This window comes from Lepidochelys kempii, chromosome 6, assembly GCF_965140265.1.
Source record: "Lepidochelys kempii isolate rLepKem1 chromosome 6, rLepKem1.hap2, whole genome shotgun sequence".
Taxonomy (NCBI): Eukaryota; Metazoa; Chordata; order Testudines; family Cheloniidae; genus Lepidochelys; species Lepidochelys kempii.
In genome coordinates, this window is record NC_133261.1 from 104,741,307 (window position 1) to 104,763,430 (window position 22,124).

The 22,124-nt window shown below is 38.6% G+C and overlaps 1 protein-coding gene across 14 annotated transcripts in view; it reads right to left on the bottom strand.

The window, feature by feature from the left end:
• BTBD7 (BTB domain containing 7) overlaps positions 1 to 22,124 on the bottom strand; it is a 114,627-nt gene that overhangs the window by 76,343 nt on the left and 16,160 nt on the right. For all 14 annotated transcript variants that reach the window (XM_073349493.1, XM_073349495.1, XM_073349494.1 and 11 more), the window contains one exon: positions 5,066 to 5,253. In XM_073349493.1, the coding sequence (XP_073205594.1) occupies positions 5,066 to 5,147 (82 nt within the window). In that variant the 5' untranslated portion in view covers positions 5,148 to 5,253. The remainder of the gene's footprint in view (positions 1 to 5,065; positions 5,254 to 22,124) is intronic.

A 22,124-nucleotide genomic window follows, 5' to 3' on the forward strand; every position in this document is an offset into this window, starting at 1 on the left:
TTACATCAAGTTCTTTAAATAGGCACTAGTCAGATTTGCAAATGAATCACTGTAGGTTCATTTATTCATCTCAGAGCAATAGCCTGTAGCACAGTTTTGCTAACCAGAGGCAAAAGATCCACTTTTCCAGAGTAGATAATAAATTTGTATTATCTAATTCTAAAGTTCACAAATACAATATGGTTTCCTGACCCCACCCTAACGCACTACATTGTGAGAAACCATTTTAATTTAAAACAAATGTTTTGACTGCATTTCCAAACTGTATCTATTGAAAAAGGCATGACCAAACTATGCTTTTTGCATATTTTTATTTCATTTAACAAATTTTTAAAATTTTGTTGCAACCCATGTGTTGGCCTCATTTTACTTATAAACTCCAATCTCTGAATACACTATTGCAAACATGGCAAAAAACACACCAACGAAAGTCTTATTTTTTCCAGTTGCCATATGACAGGTGGGAAAAAGATTTCACCTAAACCAAACAAACCTTACATGGGGAAATACATTTGTCTACTTTAGAAAGGCAGCAGATATAATCTAGCAATTACAAAAAAAATTCCAAAATGGTTACGGTAACTATGCTCATTTAGAATAGTATTTTCAAATATAATTTTTAATAAAGTATTTTACATGTCTATTGATATTACACAGTGTGGGTCTATCTTTTTCAGTCTGCAGATTCACTACTCCACCTCTATTCTCAACTAACTCTAAGCCTCTGTGCCCTATATAAACTAAAAGTTTTATTATAGACTTTATAACGTACATACTTTATTGTACATTTCTCTAAGAGATCTTTATTATTTTAAGTAGGATTGAGTGATACTCATGTTACAACATTACCATGAAATTAGCCTGTGAAAACACAGTGTTACTTATATAGCTAATATTGTAGCATTTCACATTAAGCCACGTGAACTGTGAAAAGCACAAACTCAGCTGAAACCACTTTTTAGAACCTGGTGGACTGTGGGAACAAATAATTTTTCTGTAAATTGTTGTGACTCACTGTCACCAATGCAAATGGCTATGTAATTCTACCGGTTTACCTGTTATGCAAAAGCAGTTAAAAACTCGCCCTCCATTTTATGGGATTTGCTTTACTGGTTCTGCAACACTTTGTGGATGAAGGAAGTGTCTCTCCCACTGTACCCAGCTTCATTTAAATTCTACCAGACCAGGGAATGCATCCAGTTTACAGTATGAGTAACCAGTAAAATTATCTAAAGATTATTTAAATGAAAGGCTAAGGACAACTCAAATGATTGCAAGCCAAAATATCCTACTTCAAAATTCCAAAAACAAACATCCTTTCTCCCTATGTTTTATTGTTCACTGATCTCCCCATTGCAACATCTTTATTTGTGCGATCTTTATATTAGATAGAAAGCTTGGAGCAGGATTCTGCTCTTATTTTCTATCAATGAAGTGCCACCCACACTTGCGGCACTATGTAAATTATAATTCCATAAAATACACTATGTTAAAGTGCATTTTCCAAAAAAGGGACATGCAAAATGTCAAAAGACTTGCAAAAAAATTAAAAGTACTTAAGTCGCATTTGATAGTTCTGTGATCCGCAGGCTCCAAAATAATATAAGATTACAAAAAGCACCTAAAATAAAGTAAAAAAAAATGCAGACCAGGACTGCAGAACTCTCATCCCCTCTTCTCTTTCACTTGCACCTTTGAATCACCACTGGAAATCAAAACATGGTTCAAGTTAGCATGTACTAGATACCATGTACAAGGTATAGACCCTAACTGTAATTATTATTACAGTATTACCCACAATAATGTATTCGCCTATCTATTCTGAGAGACTAATAGTACACTATTATTTTAATAACTGTATGTCACCCAGGTTTGAGCCAGAGGGAAAAAATGAGAAAGCCTGAAGATACAGATGGGTCATTGTTGTAATCTAGCAGCATTTAGCAACTCAGCTTCTCTCTGCAAAACACTATTTTCAATTAATGTCTCCATATGCTGATTTGATTTTCTCCTTAGTGCAACAGTGGGAAAAGAAAATTAAAGAATTTATTTTTCCCCTGTGAGACACTGAGTTGTTAAGTGCTGTGAATTTTAAGATGACAATAGCTTCATGCTCCTCAGTTTATACTGGTCTTTGAGCAGAAAAACATTTCAAAAAAGAGATAACTGCCCTAAGAAACTGATTGGCCAACTGACACTGAATAATAATGGGATTTATCCAGTCCTCCGCATGCCTATACTTTTTCAGAATGGAACTGTAGAACTATATTTAAAAATAAAACCTTAAACAGGCATCTCACCACAGTAAATGGTATGAAAGCCTTATTCTGAGTTTTGAAAGCAAAGCAGTAACAAAGATGAATATGTTATGTTTAAATCTTTAGTGGAACAAACGTATTCTCACAGCAGCAAAAAAAGGGTGTACCTTCTATTTTATGTACTCTCTCTTTATGAGCTGCAAGTGACTTTAGTGTTCTTGGAAGAAAGTGACTAGCAACACAAGGCAGGCACCATGACAATACTCCAACTGCTTTGCTTATCAGTTTTCTCAATTTGTAGCTATCTGACTATATCTATACTAGGATGGTGGTATCAAGTTTTAATGGGGAATAAATAGAGTCTAAGATAACATGATTTGAACCTAAATCCCCAGAAGTAAAAAGCTAGTGTATACAAAACCACTTTATGACCTTGTTCTCATATATCCAGTTCTATTTTTAGAAAGTAAATAAATCTCATGAATAGAAAACAAGTTCCATACACAATCACCGTCTAGAAAAGTGATGATTTCTAAGAATAAATACTAGTTATTTGATCAACTGCTGAAACGCTCAGTAACAGTCTTAGTCTGTTTGAGCAAAATATCCGTTTTCCTCTGTCGTGGAACCAAAAGAACGAAGAAATAAGACTCAAGACGACAAAAAGGCAAGGAGACAAGAGGGAGGAAAAAAGGTAGGGAAAGATATTAGGAGAAAGGCCCTGATAATCCTTATTTATCCTTCTTATATAGCATATATAATCATGGTATTGTAGGGTTTTAGGCTGGGATTTTCAAAGCAGCCATAAGAGGACTGGGTGCTTAACTTCCATTGATTCTCACTGAGATTTGATGCCCTATTTCCCTAGGCTTCTTTGAAAATCTCAACCTCAATTCTCACTGGATAAATTGTGCGCCGCTGAAATTTAGAGGTGACAACAAACGTTGGTATCTATCTTAGGGTTTTATATTGCAGCCCATTACTACATCTTCCACATATAATTAATAGCAATAGCGAAGTTCCTAGTTAACTCCATGGAGTCTCTGGCATGTCTCCTTTTCAGGGTAAAACTGCTTGGGGTATGATCTGGTTGGCTTGTTGACTGATTTCAGGGTCAGCTGTTTGGGGGGAGGGTTGCAGCATTTAGGTAGATAGAGATATCAATCTTGTGACTGTCATTCTTGCAATAGTGGAAAGACTTTAGCTTGGGATTGTAAAGGAAGATAGCTCAATTTGTTTACCACTGCTAGTTAATCAGAAATTAAAGGGATATACGTGAAACACTTAAATTTTTAAAGCCTTGCAGGAAGTAATGTCCCATACTCTGTAGGCACTCAGGTGATATTTACTACAACAGTTTTCTTGGCATCCTAAGGTGAGTATACACACAAAATGGAGAGTCTACTTTGGAGATAAGCAATATGTAATGAAGATTGCATCTACTCAGATTTTCAGTAACTTCTGGCGGATTAAAAGATACATATTCAAAAAGTATTCGCAGATAGCAGATGCTTCTCTGCTTAGGACATATCTGCACTTTCAGTGATGATTAAATATAGAACAGGAGTACTTGTGGCACCTTAGAGACTAACAAATTTATTAGAGCATAAGCTTTCGTGGGCTACAGCCCACTTAATCGGATGCAGAGAATGGATCCTAGAGTAAGAAGATTATATATGCCCACGAAAGCTTATGCTCTAATAAATTTGTTAGTCTCTAAGGTGCCACAGGTACTCCTGTTCTTTTTGCGGATACAGACTAACAGCTGCTACTCTGAAACCTGATTAAATATAGGAATAACATTGCATCACGATCATTGGTTAACTATTGATTCCACATCAGAAGTCAAAGCACTCAAAAAAAGGAGTTTTACATCTTACATAACTATGTGCTTACATTACAATTTAGGATTTTAAATCTCAACAAGGGGTAATCCAAGAAAATAAGTGGTAGCATAAGAACATTTATGCTATATACCATTACAAGAACAATCTTTAGGCTGCCAGATTTCTGAATAAGTTTTTTTTTTTTTTTTTTAAAAGATGCCATCAGTGAAACCACTCAGCGTTTTAATTTTTTGTACTATGGTTGTGTTTAGGGGTTCCCACTGTGAAACACACATACACCTCCAAAGATCTTTGGTTTCAGAGCTCCTAAAACACACAAATTTCTGTTTAAGTGATTTTAGTGCTGCTGGAAAATAAAGGCCTCTGTTTATCAAAAGAAAAATGTAGTAGGGACAGGAGGATGAAGTTTCCCAGGTTGTGCCTGAACCATATACTGGAGTGATCATCTCTATGGGGGAGAAAGTGATTCAATCTCTGTGCAGACAGTGTCAACAGGAAAGAGGACATGGGGGGAGCGGGGGGAAGAGGAGAAAGAGAGAGAGGGGAGGTAGGAATAAAAATAGAAACATTTTAATTCTATTAAAATATGATGCACAGAGCTTTCTGGAGCAAACAAAGTAGAAAAATGGTACATGTACTGTTTAACAGGTACCATCTGTCCCTTATAAGCAAGGACAGTTGTCATGTATGGTTGAGATCGTTCAGAGAGCCAACTGTGATGGTGGTTTTTAATCACATAGACATCTGTCCATTAAGAACTGGAAACATCAACTCATCTTGCACATAGGCCAATTAGTTATTAAAAAGTACCAAATTTCACACACTACTGAGCTTGAGTGGATTCAAACAGGTGAAGATGATAAAAGGCTCTGCATTCCACTACCAATACTGCAAGCAATCCAATACAAGCACATACAATACAGTAAACGTTATAAAAATGGCAGGAGAATTGAAAGTTACCTATGAATGTCTGTTGTGCCTGCGAATTTCCCCCTACCCTTGGGGAACACGAATGAGGGTAGTTAGATGCATTAGCACCCATTTTCTTTAGTCACTCAGGCATGCCGCCTGCTGGCTCTTCAATGTATAATTCCACAATCCATTATAAACCTTCAATCCCCGATCCAGCAGACTATGTTCTTCCATTTCTAAAGAAAAAACAAAAACAACAATAAATTATTTAGTTTTGTTCATTGTTCTCAGTAGTTACTCTAAAATATATTAAATTGAAAAAGTTCATTTATGTTCCTAATCGGACATCCTCAAGTACAATTTTCAAGACAAAAAGAACTTTAAAAGTGATCATCCCATGGATGAAGATCAAAGAATATTTTTCTTCCAAATTATTCACATTAATAATGCAGTTGCATGTTAAAATCGCCAAGTAACAGGATAGCTGTATCATGAACTTTTAGCTCGCAAGTTTACAATTATGGGCTTGCCTATACTATACTGATAATTAAAGCAGCAAAGCTTTAAAGTTAAAATGACAAGAATTCCCTTTAATGTAGGTACAGCTGTCACTGTATGAAATTGATTAAACCAGGTACAGCTTCTTCTGGTTGGGAAAGCAGAATAAACTATCCTAGTAGAATGCAACTTTATACCATTATAACTGCATCCACACCAGAACTTAAAACCATTATAATTATAAGTGTAAACTCCTAGCTTACAGTAATAATTTTCTAGTGTAGACCACCCCTAAAATTTAGATAAATTTGTTAAAAGCAAACCAAGTTTTCACATAAAATAAATTCCTTATAGAAAATATAAGGTGTACTTTAATGTCAAAAGGTAGTTAATCATGTACAAGTAAATATTGTGAGGCACGAGGTAAACCAGGGAACTCAGCACCAAAGACATACAGCACAACGATTCATGTTGTATGTACGGACCTTAGACCAGGAGTCCCCAATGCGGTGCCCACGGGCGCAATGGCACCCATTGGGACAGATGTGTGTGCCCACAGGACACCGAAATGCCGTTGTGGAGCGAGGCCACCGGAGAACCGCCCGCCGAAATGCCACCGAGAAGCGTTGCCATTTCTCAGCGACGACGCTTCTTTCTTCTGCCACTTCTCGGCAGCATTTCGGCAGCGGGTGTCTGGCGCCCACCTCAGTCTTCTGGGAATAGGAATGTGCTATTCCCACAGAAAGGTTGGGGACCACTGCCTTAGACCTTAGTCCATCCCGTGCTTTGCTGCATATTGGGCTACCCACATTTGCCATCTTTGCCTGTCAACTGCCCTTCTCTTCAAATCTTCCAATTTCATGTTGACGTGCTTGATGTCATTCAGAACTGTTAGTTTCCATGTTATTCGCGATCTTCCTCTCTTTTTTCTTGCCTTTTCTGGCTTCCATTCAAGGGGTGGCATTTGGTAAGCATTCTTTTTCCATTCTCAGCACGTCCCAGCCACTGATGTCTTCTTTTGTAGATTACTTGTGAGAGAGTGCCTTGTCCAGTAATTCTTCTGACTTCTTCATTCCTCTTCCTCTAGATGTTATTCCCAATATTCTTCTCAGACATTTGTGATGAAATGCATCCAGCTTTTGCATATCTTTCTTTGTAAGTTGCCATGTCTCACTGCTATATGTTGTGATGGCGATAACTGCTTTGTACACATTCAGTTTTGTCTTGTGGGAGATGTTTTTGAGTTGTCAGATGTTTGAGTAGTATAGAGAAAGTAAATAAGAAAGTGTTATTTACTCCTTCTCATAATACAAAGAACAAGGGGCCACCACATGAAATTAATAGGTAGCAGGTTTAAAACAAACACAAGAAAGTATTTTTTCATGCAACACACTGTCAACCTCTGGAACTTCTTTCCAGAGGGTGTTGTGAAGGCCAATACTATAAACAGGGTTCAAAAGGGAGCTAGATAGATTCATGGAAGATAGCCATTGATGGACCTATTAGCCAGGATGGGCAGGAACGGTGTCCCTAACCTCTGTTTGCCAGAATCTGGGATTGGGTGACAGGTTATCGTCAAGTGATCCATGCCCTATCTGTTCATTCCCTTTGGGGCACCTGCCATTGGCCACTGTCAGAGAACAGGATACTGGGCTTGATGGACCTTTGGTCTGACCAGTATGGCCATTCTTATGTTCTTCCAAATGCAGCGTCTGCCTTCCCAATTCTTCTTATTTCCTTAGAACTTTTATCATCTTGGCAGATGGTATTTCCAGGGTATGTAAAATTGTTCACCTTCTCCAGTTTCTCTTCTTCAATTTTGATTTCTGTCCCTATAATTCCCTTTAACATGACTTTACATTTCTTTGCATTGTATCTTCTCCATTACTTTTACTTTGTTTGTACATTTTTGTAGTCTGTTGGCAACTTCACTGATAAGAGCAATGTCGTCAGCAAAATCTAGATCAAATAGCCTTTAACTGTTCCATTTTAGGATGTATGTATCACTGTTGCATTGTTTTATTCCATAGTCAACGACTAGCATAAACAAAAATGGAGACAGGACACAGCCCTGCCTTATACCTGTCTTGATACTGAATGGCTTACTCAAACCATTTTCCATTTTAATGCAACATTTTGAGTTGGCGTAGAATACCTTCATAATGTTAACTAATTTTGCTGGAATTCCATATTGTTCCACAATTTTCCACATATTTTTCCTCTGTTTACACTATTGAATGCCTTTTGAAAGTCCACAAAATTGATGGCAAGACTGCCTTGGAATTAAATTGTGTTCTCAATAATCCATCTCAGGGTGAAAACAGTGCCTGTGCACAATCTCCCTTGCCTAAAACCAGATTGTTGTTCACGTAGAGTGGTATCCATCTTTCCTTTCATTCTGTTCAGGAGGACTGCTGGTAATACTTTTCCTGTGACTTTTCCTTACTCCCCTCCAATTTGAACAATTGTTTAGATCACCTTTCCTTGATAACTTGATGATACCAAGGGTCCATTTTTCCGGCACTTATTCCTCCATCCATATTTTGTTGCATAGCGAATAGATGATTGATTCCACGTCTTTGCCTCCATATTTAAGCATTTCAGGATGAATGCCATCCAAACCAGGTGCCTTGTTGTTTTTCAGCTTCTGCAGTGCTTTTTTTAACACTTCTTTGATTTTTACCTCAGATACATCTATATCTAAGTCTAATGGTTTATCATTGTTACATTCTAGTCTTGTAATTGGTTCTGGTTGGTTTAGCACTTCTTTGAAGTGTTCCACCAATCTATTTTCTTGTTCCTCCTGTGTTTTCAAAATTTCTCCTTGTTTCCCCTTTCATTGGGACACTTCTGAATTTTGATCCATATCCTGTTAACTGTTTCAGGATTGTGTAGACTGTTCTTGTACTGTTTCTTTCCCCTGCTTCTTCAGCTTCACTAGCCTTACTTTCTATCCAATTTCGCTTATCTTTTTGCATTGTTTCTTTACTGCTTTGTCTATGCGTCTATATACAGGCACAAGCTTATTTACATTCTCCTCTTCTCAAGAAGATCTGTTTAGATTTGTTTTCAATTTGCAGTGTTAACATTTTATCACCATAGGGAACAGCCTAATTGTCAACTGAATATCAGCAGCTTAAGGTGCACATCCTCTGCCGCAATGAAAACACAGATGCATGGGATGGAGGGGATTATGTACTTATAATGTCTAAGTTGAAATATGTCTACAAAATTCCTTATTATAATAGCCCATGAACCCCAATAAGGTTTAGGGACCCATTGTGCTAGACACTGTATAGAAAGAAAAAAACAGTCCCCTGCCCTAGAGAGCTTACAGTCTAAGGGTTTAATCTTCATACAAAACTTGTACCATTTTAACTATACCAGTATAAAGGTTCAAGTAGTACAAACCCTCTCCCCCCCCCATAATTAACTTTTGTTCTGTTGTTCAACCAACATTAACAAGTTGCATTTAAATGTACAAAGTTAGATAACTGTATTTAATTCTAACACTGGCAAACAGTACACATTTTATTCCTTTAAATCATAGAAGACATGACTTTGAGAGTAGCGACTTTTGTGGTGGGGAAGGGGAGGTGGAGGATATTCTTTCTAGTTAGAAGGCTTTGGACTTGGGCTAGTAAGTAAGTTTTTCAATCTCTGTACTTAAGCAACAGGAAAAAAACTGTCTCAAACAGCACAGGGGCTCAGAAAAACCTGTCAAACAGAAGATGACAGAATGATTTTTTTTTCTGCCAACTCCAAAATTTGGTTTAATTATAAATAGATTTAGTTTCTATAAAGAAGATACTCTTGTTTTCTTGAGCTCTCTATTCAACAACTTTAGTGTCTTGCAGGATACATAACTAAAGAGCGAAGGTTACAAGGTTCTCTTGTTTCTGTTCTTAAATATCATGAAGTGACTGTAAAGCTGTCACAGCTACTGACAATTATAAACAGTCATTTAATTTCTATTCCCTCAGCCCTATTTTCCTTGTGTGTTAGTTGTACTTGGGGATTGATCCTCAAAAGTGCAGAGTACACTCAAGACACAGTGAGTCAATGGAAGCTGAGGACGCTCAGGACACTTGCAGAAGGCACTAAGCACCTCACAGTAACCAGTCCTTAAACTGCAATTGACTGAAATCTCTTGGTATAAGTTTCTTGGGCACCCAAAGTCCCCACTGAAGTCAACGAAATATCTGGATGAGCAAGATGTGCAAGTGGCCCATAAGTCTACACGATAATAGAATTCACAAATATTTAAAGCTGCTCAAGTGTTGCATACATTCAGTAAAAATTAGTTGCTAAAACTTCCCAAATTACATTAGATGAATAAGCGAATTTCAGCCAGAGACGGATTACAAAAATATTAGATGCTATATATTCTAACTACTATTAATAATCAAAGTGAATCCTTTCAACAAATCTAGAATATCTAATGTGAAAAAGTCACCCAAGACGATGTAGGCTGTGTCAAAACGGTCACTCCACAATAAAAAAAATTCCATTTATATACGTGGGATTTCAGCATGGGAGGAATTTAGTGAAACATTCAGTAAAATATGCTTTGCACAACCTTACCAAAACCTCATGCTTGAAAGTCTGCTGTTTTATCTCCTTTTTAGCAGTCTCTTTGTTCTTCTTGAAGTTGCTTTCTGGTGTTGCATGGCCATTTCTATGGAAACCATAGGAGTTTCACCAGCCACCATGCAAATAGCACAGAGATATATGTGGAAAGGGATGCATATTTGTAATGTTTATATTGAAAGAATTCTTTAGCCCAAGATATAGATGTATGAAGGAAAGTGTAATTAGAATATATTTAAATGATATACATATATTTAATTATATCTTATAGATCAAAGTTAAAGTTAAAGTTATCGAATGTTCACGTCAGTACGGGTCATTAACTACATATATGAATTGTAAGTGTAATGGAATACTTCTGTAAATTTTAATTGATTGATATTTTCCTCCCCCTCATATTTTGAAAGCTTGTTTTTTTTCTATATATTTCTTCTGGAATTGGAGTTATTGGCAGAGAATTATGAAATGTCCTACTCTTAAAACTGAACAGGCTAGTAAGTTACTTACACGAACATGATGTGCTTTTTATGTCTACAATTTAAATCAGTGGTTCCCAAACTGGGGTTCATGAACCCCTGGGGGTTTGCAAAATGTTACAGGGGGTTCTTGGGAAAAAACTCCCTAATGGTGGACAGCTGTCCCTAGGGACCCCAGGCAGTCCGGGGCCAGCAGCATGGAGCCCCTGGACTTCCAACAGCTAAGCAGATCAAAGCAAGCATATCTGTCACACTGAGGAGATTTAAACTTCAAGACTCCTTATAAGAAATGGAAAGGGAGGTGGATATTTTTTGCTGTTTTTAAAATTAAATAGGCAGCTAGTATTGTTTTTAAAATTATTACGAAGAACACATTTAAACTTTGTTGCAACGTGCATTGTTTGCCTGGACTGCTCAAGACCCGAATGATTGTGTAGGAGGAACTCTTTTAGTTGGCTTCTTAAATACCTTCATGCTGTTTTACATCTGACACTCCTTGATGAACCATACGAGCCTTGTCTTATAACTGGCTTATTCAAAGTGATACAAGCTATGAAAGTGAGGTCTTGGAAGAGTGTTGCTGTTTTCATAATGTAAACAAAATACTGTAATGATAAACAATTAATAATAGTGTGTAATAAGCATGTCATAAAAAAAAATTTTATATTTCCAAGATCACTGCTCTTGTCATTTATACTCAGGTAAAGGAGAAAATCCCTGGAAATATTCATTTTTAGGAGGCAGTTCACAAAACTTGACATTTTAGTGAAAGAGGTTCACAGGTTGTTAAAGTTTCGGAACCACTGATTTAAATGAACACACTTTACACAGAGAGCAAAAAAGAGTTCACAGATTATAAGGCCAGATGAGACCATTGTGATCATATAGTCTGAGCTTCTGTTAAAATAAACAGATTGAGCTCCTTAAGTCTATCATGATAAGGCATGTTTTCCAAACTTTAATAATTTTTGTGGCTCTTCACAAACCCTCTCTAATTGAAGAATATCCTTCTTGAATTGTGGTCACTAAAATTAGACATTCTATTCCAGTAGTGATTGCATCAGTGCCAAATACAGAGGTAATATAGCCTCCCCCTATTCCTACTCAATAGTGCTGTTTATAGCTCCAAGGATCACATTAGCCTTTTGGCCACATTAAGAACTCATGTTCAGAGTTAGGAATACCAATTGCATAAATTACACATTTGTTTCTTATTGCTTTTATCCAGGCTAGGGATACTACAGTGTTTGGTCACCCAACCATTCCTTGGACTTAATATCAAGTAACAAACTTAAAGTTAAAACATGAAAATGGAATCTTAGACAACCAAGAAATAGCACAGTGCTGTGATTATACCATAAAAACAACTGTACACAGTGTAGTTGTAGACGTGTTGGTCCGAGGATATTAGTGACAATGTGAATGAGGTAACATCTGAAAGGCAAGGTCCAACCATAAGTATGTCAAATATTTACAAAAAAAGAACTTTACAGACTGTGCAACAAAACCAACTGAAGGAGATTTTGGAAAGGCCCAGTCAACTACAGGCTGACACTACTGTTAATCTCAAAGAAATCCGGCTTGATGTAGTTAAAGCATTTGAACACAATAGTAAAAAAACCTAGAGAAACTACAGAACCTTTCAATTACCTAGCCTGACCACAAATATGAAGGTCATAAGTTTAGGCCAAAAGAGGAAGAAACATAGCTGATGGAAAGTAATCTTGACTTTATCCTTCTCATTTAGCATTAAAAACCTGATAGTCCAAATCTATAGCTCCAAATCCGTGCTTGCAAAGGAGGCTGTTTCACAGTTCTTTGCATCAAAACAGTGAGCAAAAATCACAGTAGAAAGGACAGTTAAATTTACATTTCTGACCATTTTTAAGAAACCGGCACATTCAAATTAGCTTGGTCAAAACTTCATACTAGGCATAAAAGCGTATCAGAGGTTACTAAGGAGCAAGTACAAAGAGTAGGCCTAATTCGTCAGTTGTACTAGGAAAGACTATTCTTGTGGCTTTCTTGAAGAATTACAAGCTTCGGACAATGTGCTCCTTTATGAAGTTAGGATAAAAAAACCCTTTTCCCTGTAAAAAAGTGGGTTTTTTACAAATTGGAGAAAACAAAACAAAAAAAAAACAAAAACAAAAACCACAGTAACCCTGGTCCTTCATTCTAAGACCTTCACAACAAGGCTTAAGCAAGAAGGAAACATCAGCAAAGCTCTCTGGTGCCATAATGAGAACCACAACCAAGCTTTCTTCTTCCACAATGACACATGTGTAGCCTTGGGGGTGCATTACACGAGAGAAAGAAAATAGAAGAGGGTATATTTACAAAAGCAGTCAACTTTTCAAGGCCATTCACAATAGGCAAAGTTGGAATTTGACACCCAAGGCCAAGACCAGATCAGTGCAGCTCAAAGTGATACTCTGTGCACACATCCTGTCCTAGCAGCAATCAAAAAAATTTCATCAACAGGAAATGCTAAATCCAAGGATTCCACTCCCCACACCCCAAAAGAGCAACATTTATATAAATGGCCAGACAGAAGAACAAAACCAACAAAAAAATGTTGTGCTATACAGCAGACTAATACAATAGCAGTACTAAGTCCCTATATACTGTACCAAGCTACTCTCAAGCAACCATGTTTTAATATACTGACAAATTGAATCTCAATCTTATCACCACATACGTCCTTCCAACGCATTACACGTGTGCTCTAAGCTTAAAATCAACCTACTTGCATTGATCAGATTTACATGCAAGACTTTAATAATTCATATCTCATTCAAGAAGCTGATGAACATGAAACATTTTTTGGTCTAGCAAATTCAACAACAAGCCACCATTTTTACCTTCTAGGACTTCTGTTCAAATTACACACGACTGCATGTCTTCTGCAATGACTTTCCATTTTCGGAAAGTTGCTTAATTTTATCTGACTCAAAGACAAAATGTCTTTACATCTGTGCTATGCAACAGCATTAAATATACCCAGCCCCCCACCCCCAAAAACCACCCATGCAAATATCACTGAACAGTACCAAGTCTAACTGCACACCTTTACAAAGAATACAAAAAGTGAGGAAAATCCCCCTAATTTAAACTGATCTCCGGCATTTGCAATGTCTTCTGATATAATATGCTACCGTGGCATATTTTTGAGAAATCTGAAATTTAAAAAAAAAAAAAAAAAACATTCTGGGCAAATCAAAAGGAAGTATTCTTTTTCTGTTTTTTTAAGTACACAAAATAAAATAAATAAATCCTCTTTTTGATATAATTAATATGCCGCAGGGTCATTAGCAAAGTAAAGATGGACAATATAATTGTCATGGAATATTTCAGGCTGTCAAAAACAAAGTTGAAAACATTTTATGTGCTTTTAAATTTCCTGTATATTTATAAAATATACTGCTGGTTTTAATGCATCTCTCTGTGTGCTATAGAACCATAAATCTTTTTTACTGTATGACTTTTCCAGGAAGAATCAGTTAAAGCTTAAACCAAACTAGGAAATTGCTTGGACAGCGTTCCCCTCCCACCCCCCTTGAAAAAAAACCTATACGATAAGTCTTCATTCTAGTTGAGTCAAATATCTGAGAATTCGGTTTATATTTTCCACAGCACATAATTAGCTTCAGCCATTTTGTTTGACAACTGCTATAATTAGTTTTCAAATATGCAGTCCAACTAGAAACATTGCACAAGGCAAAAGCTGCTACTATCAGCACAGCATATATAGTCAAAGTGTCAAGAAAAAAATACCTTAAGACTCAAAAACTAATCTTTTAGTGGTAAAAAACCTATTAGAGAAGAGGTTGGGGTTCTTGTACAGCATGTTTACAGTGCTAACCATTTAGTAAGCATCAGTAAGTTGATTAGCCAAGCCTAAATAATTTTAAAAAATATAAATATATGGCATCTTCACTTCCAAAAAGCAGCAACTCTCTTATGCACTGAGGAAATCCATTCTTAAAAATATGTGAAGATTAATACTTCTTAAAGCCTTTCACAATTCGAATTTGAAAGAACCCTTAAGCGTAGATGTCCACTTTTGGTTTGTTCTCAGAGCTTAAATTAACAATATCACATAAAACAGAAGTGAACTGTAACAGTTGTCTTGGAATTGGCATGCAAAAAAGCACAAAAACAAAGGCTATTCAGAATTCTTATGTTCTGGGCCACCAAAATAGATTTGCTTTTATTTATAGCCATTTTTATGGGGCTTAACACTAATATCTAAATATCTCACAATACCTCATAAAATAGGAAAGTATTATTCCCATTTTACAGATTGATCACAGAGGGAGTTAGTTATAACTTCCGAAAGTGAGTATGCAGTAGTGTTGTGGCCGTGTTGGTCTCAGGATATTAGAGAAACAAGGTGTATTTTATACCTCACCCATTCTGTCTCTCTAATTTTCCTAAAGTAATAGAGCAGGGGTTCTAAAACTGGGGGGTCGGGAGCCCGCAGAGGGTCAGGAGGTTATTACATGGGGGGGGGGCACAAGCTATCAGCCTCCACCACAAACCCCGCTTCGCCTCCAGCATTTATAATAGTGTTAAATATAAAAAGTGTTTTTAATTTATAAGAGGGGGTCATACTCAGAGGCTTGCTGTGTGAAAGGGGTCACCAGTACAAAAGTTTGAAAAGTAGAGGAAGTAATCAGCAGAGCCAGGAATAGAACTCAGACCTACTGATTCCCAAATGTGAAACATAAGACCATCTTTCCTGCCTCAACATATAGTTTTATAGATTGTAGCAGGTTTGCCCAATAAAAGCTATTGTCATAGCTCTTATAACAAACTAGATGATCTATATTAACATGCTTGTCCGAGCATCCAGAGTTCCACAACTTGCTGCCAAAGTACAAAAAGAAGGCTGCTTTCCTTTCTTTTAGCCTCCATATATTTAGGATTTTCTCTCTGATAAAAGAAAACGAGTACTTGTGGCACCTTAGAGACTAACCGATTTATTTGATCATAAGCTTTTGTGAGCTACAGCTCACTTCATCGGATGCATAAAGTGGAAAGTACAGAGAGGAGATTTTATATACACATAGACCATGAAAAAATACACATTGTAAGGAGAGTGATCACTTAAGATGAGCTATTACCAGCAGGAGAGTGGGGTGGGGGGAGAGAAAACCTTTTGAAGTGATTATCAAGGTGGGCCATTTCCAGGCGTTAACAAGAATGTCTGAGGAACTGGGGGGGGGGGGGGGAACGGACGACACACACGACACGGGGGACAGGCCCAACAAAGAAAATAACAGAACGCCACTAGCCGTCACCTTTAACCCCCAACTAAAACCTCTCCAACGCATCATCAAGGATCTACAACCTATCCTGAAGGACGACCCATCACTCTCACAGATCTTGGGAGACAGGCCAGTCCTTGCTTACAGACAGCCCCCCAAACTGAAGCAAATACTCACTAGCAACCACACACCACACAACAGAACCACTAACCTAGGAACCTATCCTTGCAACAAAGCCCGTTGCCAACTGTGTTCACATATCTATTCAGGGGACACCATCATAGGGTTTAATCACATCAGCCACACTATCAGAGGCTCGTTCACCTGCACATCTACCAATGGGATATATGCCATCATGTGCCAGCAATGCCCCTCTGCCATGTACATTGGCCAAACTGGACAGTCTCTACGTAAAACAATAAATGGACACAAATCAGATGTCAAGAATTATAACATTCATAAACCAGTCGGAGAACACTTCAATCTCTCTGGTCACTCGATTTCTGATCTCAAAGTGACTATCCTTCAACAAAAAAACTTTGAAAACAGACTCCAACGAGAGACTGCTGAATTGGAATTAATTTGCAAATTGGATACAATTAACTTAGGCTTGAATAGAGACTGGGAGTGGTTGAGTCATTATACTAAGTAAAACTATTTCCCCTTGTTTATTCCTCCCCCCCCGCTGATCCTCAGACGTTCTTGTTAGCCAAACCCATCTGCAAGACTTCAGAGCTACACTTGACTCATACCCACATAGCTGCAGCCACATTGGTCCTGCAGTAGTCCAAGTTAACTGCTAGGATTTCTGTAGGCATATCCCAGGATTCTTAGTGCCTGACTAACTTGAGCCACTCTGATTTAATTTTGCAATATATTGTGGGAGAACTTGTCTGTCCTTCCCAAGCCTCTGTGTGGAAGTGTTCACAGCCTGCCACCATAGTAGCATAAAACACTTCTGGCTCAGCACACTCCTTACTTCTTTCCTTTCCATCCAGGCCAAGGCATGGTTCCCACATCAGGTGCATGAACTGTTTCCTACTTTTGGCAGCACTGTTGTTTCAGCAAGATGCAGTTACAGGTATGGGATATGGTGGAAGGCATTTCAACAGCTGTTTGCGACCTCCTAAGGCAACCACAGTTATTCATTAAAAGATCATGCAAGCTAGATGTTGATATGGCAGAGCAGAGACAGCTGACGCATACCATCTATCGTATGTGGACTGGCACTTCTAGTGTACAGCAACCTGTAGTGTGACTACATCAACATGCAGATGTGGGAAGATCAGCAATGCCTCCAGAACTTCCCCATGAGAAAGCACATCTTCATGGAGTTATGTAAGGATCTTGCCCTGACCTTTCAGTGCCAGATCATGCTAATAAGGGCAGCCATACCAATCCAGAAGTGGGTTGATACTGCCATCTGGAAGTTTGCTACCCTACACTGCACAGGTCCATGCCTAACCACTTTGGTGCTTGCAAGCTCACTCAGTGCTGCAGTGATGGAGCTTTGTGGGGCAGGTACTGCTGTGTTTTACCCATGGGTAGCGGACACAGTTAGTGTGCCTGAAACAACTGGCTTTGAGAGAATGAGGTTTCCAAACTGCACTGGAGCCACTGATGACATACCTCTACCAATTGTTTGCCCGGCACAAGCAGCATATGTCAACCAGCATGGACATTACTCAAATCGTCATGAAGGTCTTGGTCGACCATAAGAAGTCATTCACTTTGAGCAGGAACTGCACTTCTTCAAGATGCATGTCCCTATGGGTGCTCCACTTCAGGAGCACATGTGCCTCTCAAGGCCTGAGTCTGCAATTTTTCTGCTAGCAGTATCCATTCGGCCTATGCCTCTTGGTATCTGGCACAAGGACACCAACATCTGTGAGAATAAGGGTGAGGGCTTCCATCAGGAATGGACTCAAGACACTGCCGGTTTACAAGTCCAATATAGGCAGTCAGAGATTGCACCAGTCATCACTGAGGCTGGGTTCAGGTAAGCAAAATAAATTAGGGATTCTTATGTGCCCGCATTGCCCACATCCTTGCATCACATGGTAACATGCCTCAAGAAGCATACTACTGCAGTGTGTGTACATGAACGCTTATGTGTAGATATATGTTTATTTGCTATTGTGTTGTGCAAAGTAGATATCCCCTCATGTGCTGACTGTAAATCAACAGACAGACAGAGATGGTAAACTACAGGGCAGCCACTGGAAGAGTGCCCTGCCCAGGAATCTCACCAACCATCTCGGGTCACTGACATAAAAAAAAATTATATTATATATAAATCACCAGCCAGGCAGGAGTGGAGAAAAAAATTCAGGAAAGCAGTAAGAGAATGTTTACCCAAGAGACAGAAACTTGAGAACACCACATCCTCCTTCCCCTCCCACAGGCCTGCACAGCATCAGGAGACCAAGTACCACAATCACCAAGGACTTTTTCCACTTAGTACAACCACTGGGACTTAAAATACAGACTGTCTGGAGTTAATACTCTTATTGGTATAACTGTGTAATAGTACACCAGTGTGTAGAAAGTTATAAGGCAAGGAGTCTATGTGGAAATATGCATTTATGCTTGCTAAGCCTATAATCCCATCTTTGATTCTCCCCCCATCCTCCAGTAATTAGTTCAAACATAGCTCGACTGAATCATTAGTTGCATGTTTAATATCCATTCCCCCCACACAGAGCTTGGAATCCATCTTAAATCACAAATGTAGGGATGGAAAGGGGGATGGAGAAAGGGTGAACTGAAGCTAAGGCCACCCCATAGCTCTAGCCCCGCCGCTGCTCCTGCAGCTGGGACTGACTGCTGCTGCTCCCGCCCCAAGGTAGCTGACCCAACTCCAGCCGCTGTTCTGGTGATCCCAGGGCTGGTCATCAGTCAGCTGTTCCAGTGGCCTCTGCTCCAGCAGCCCCAGGGCTACCAGCTGCTCCAGCCCTGCCCCAGAAGTAGTCATGGAGGTCCCAAAAAAACCCCCATGGAATCTGTGATCTCCATGACAGAATCATAGCCTTAGTCATAACCTGGGAAATATTCCCACTTAAGTTGCAATTTCCCCCCAAATAATGAAAATGGAAGCAGCCAGTTATTCAGCTGTAGCTCCATCTCTGCTGCTGCTTCCTGTGCAGTCCATTCCCCAGGCTCATCCCCAAATAATTGTCAGAATATAGATCCAGGATGTCCCCAAGACCATCAGACCACCTGGTCTGTTCCAGCTCTTCTGCACCCCCTGCTGTCCCTGATCTAAAAACAACACACACACACACACAAAAAAAACCCCAAGCCATTCTGGGTCAAAAGCCTAGCATGCATGATGGTGGACTCAGTACTTGGGGCTATGGCCATCACTTGATTCAAACTCCTTATGTTAGGGGCAAGGAGACACTGAGTTGCCTGACTTGTTATTGGTGTCCTTTGGGATAGGCAAGCTTGACATTTTTAATTCACTCCCGACACTGGATAGTTGGCTACTTGATCCGCCTCCTCTGGCAGCCTCTTGAAAAGGACAGTTTCGTGTGCATCTCAAAACTATATTATTTGCTGTACCTACACCAGAGGGCAACCAGAACCCTGACGTGATCCTCTAGCCAGCTAGCAGCACACTGGGATGGCATCTTCTCACATTATTCACCTGAGCTGATCAGTGCAGAAATGGAGCAAGCCATGAGGACTTAAACACTGACCGGGTATATATAAGCCAGCAGGCTGCTTCTAGTAGATCGGAGATGAATGGAAAGTTAGTAGGTAGAAGGGACAGAAAATACAGACTTAGAGGATTGGGCTATGGCATTGTGGACTGGCACTGAAGGACTATCAAAACCCAAGCTTCATAACCCAGGCTTCAGCTGCTTCCCCTCTGCAGTGTAAGTACATTTGAACCCAACTTACAACAAAACCTGTGGTTCTAACCTATACCCCTCACTGGGCAAGCAAACCTGGGTTCAAAGCACATATAAACCTGGGCTTAGGGGTTGTGTGTGTGGATGATGGGTGGTTGGTCTAAATCCCATATAAGAGCCTAGGTTAAGCCTACAGTGAAGACATACCCTGACATAAATTTGGCTCCCCACGCATTCCTCTCCCCCCAACCCCCCGCAATTGCTCCCCTTAAACATACGTCCTGGGACATTTGTTGCCACTGGAGATTAAAAATGCAAAATCAACCCTTAAGTCCTTTTTTTTTTTTTTTTTTAAAAAGAGATTGTATTTAATTTCATTTATCAAGCTGGACATGGTACTGCGCTGTTGTCTTTGGGTAATGAGACTGGGCCAAGGATCTGAATTCAGATCTCCTGCTTCATGACTTGCTCTACAAATACTACTATGCAGAACCAAGGTAACTAGTATGATTAATTTAGAAAGCAGAACTTGCATAAAATTGCCTTCTGCATCCACATCCTAAAATGAATTATAGAAAATTTGTTACTCTACCCATATTTTAGATTTAATATAAAGTAGAATACTAAGGTGTGGGAAATTCTGGTACTAGAAAAATTAATCCATCAAGTGAGTTTTATTAGCAGGAAGAAAAAAAAAGGAAGATGACTACTTAGAAATCTAATGAACTTTTTGGAGTTTGCTGGAAGAGGTAAATGCCTGCCACAAAACCTGATAGTTTGAGAACTCTGTTTACTACAGAAGGAGAAGCCCCTATAAAAATAGTCAAAGTTAAACTTGATATTAAAATAAGGGAAATAGGAGGGAAAAGCTTAATATTGCTTAGAGTTTTGATAGGACAACTAATGAACAGGTTATGCATCTAAATGTAAGAGATGCAGAGGCCTGGACCTAAACATGAGATAATGAAAGACCAACTGACAAGATGGAAGAGGAAGAGTAGAAAAGCATCACTCACAGTGTTTGATCAATATAAAGTTGAAGAAAGTGACTAAAAGCAGCTTTAGAGACTTCCTTAGGCCAATTTATAAATTGTATGTGTGTGTGTATACTAAATTTCTCTAAGTTGTAAAACAAGTTTTACAAGATTTCTGTTATAAAGGAGTGGATGTTAATAAACACAATATTAAGAAATACTAGTAAGAGGAAACTGTAAAAAAAAAAATGTAAACTTTAGACACACAGAGATTGATGCAGTCTACCAACTCTAGCTAGGGACATGAAATATGCAAGCCAGGACCCAGTCACTTTAACCTTTTGGCTGAGGAAAGTGAGGTCAAGATCAAAGAGACATTTAAGTGTTGGTTTTTGAAAAAATATTTCCAGAGGTGAACATTTGAAAATACACAAGATAATAGCCAACACTTTCCCTCCCAGTGGTACACCAGATCACATTACATTGTTGAGATGCTTTACACATTAGTCAGTTGTGTCACATCTTTACACACTGCAACCAGTTTTGATACCCAATGGCTGGGACTGAGGGAGCATGAAAAAGGCAGCTCTCGACCTCTGACACCAGAGAGGAGTTTGCATCTGACAGGCTGAGCAGAGGACAGTCAGAAATGATAAAAGGAGAATGGGCTCTTTAGAAACATCTTCCTTTACTACAACTAATCCAAGACATACCTACCTCGCTATACTCTTGCTACACAAAGACTAGCTACACTAGCACACAATTTCTTTGGTTTAAATCATCTCAATCTTTGATTGTTTTGAGGTGAAGTCATGTGGTAAATCCCACAAGGAAAACCAACTTCTGACCTCTTTTGAAGAATTGTCTGGGCGAAGATAATACCGATCTTAGAGCATTCTGTTGAGGCAACTCCTAAAGTAGTACCACTCAAAATACTGGCTGTAATGACGAGAGAGACAGAGAGAAACTGTCCCATCATGATGCAGAAAAGAAGTAATCATTAAATATTTCTGTTCTGCATTTGGAAAGCAGCAAGATATATTCAGCCATACAGTGATAATGATTTTTTTTATTCCATCAGTAAGCATGGAGAATGTTAAACAGCAGCTATTAAAGTTTTTTAAAACCTGGAGGACCAGGTAACTTTCATGCAGGAGCATTAAAAGAATTGACCCAGGAGCTCTCTGAATAATTGATGTCTGTTTTCAATCTTGTAATACAAGGGACAAGAGAACAAGAAAAAAAAAAAAGTGCTAATGATGTGCCAGTATTTAAAAAGGGTAAACAGGATGACAGATCTTGTTTTTTGATTATGAGACTGCAAGTTTGGTTGATAAAGATAACTGTGTTGACATAATATTCTTCCATAAGTCATTTGACTTAGTCCCACATGACATTCCAATTAAAACATTAGCACCATATTAAAAACCCAATGTAGA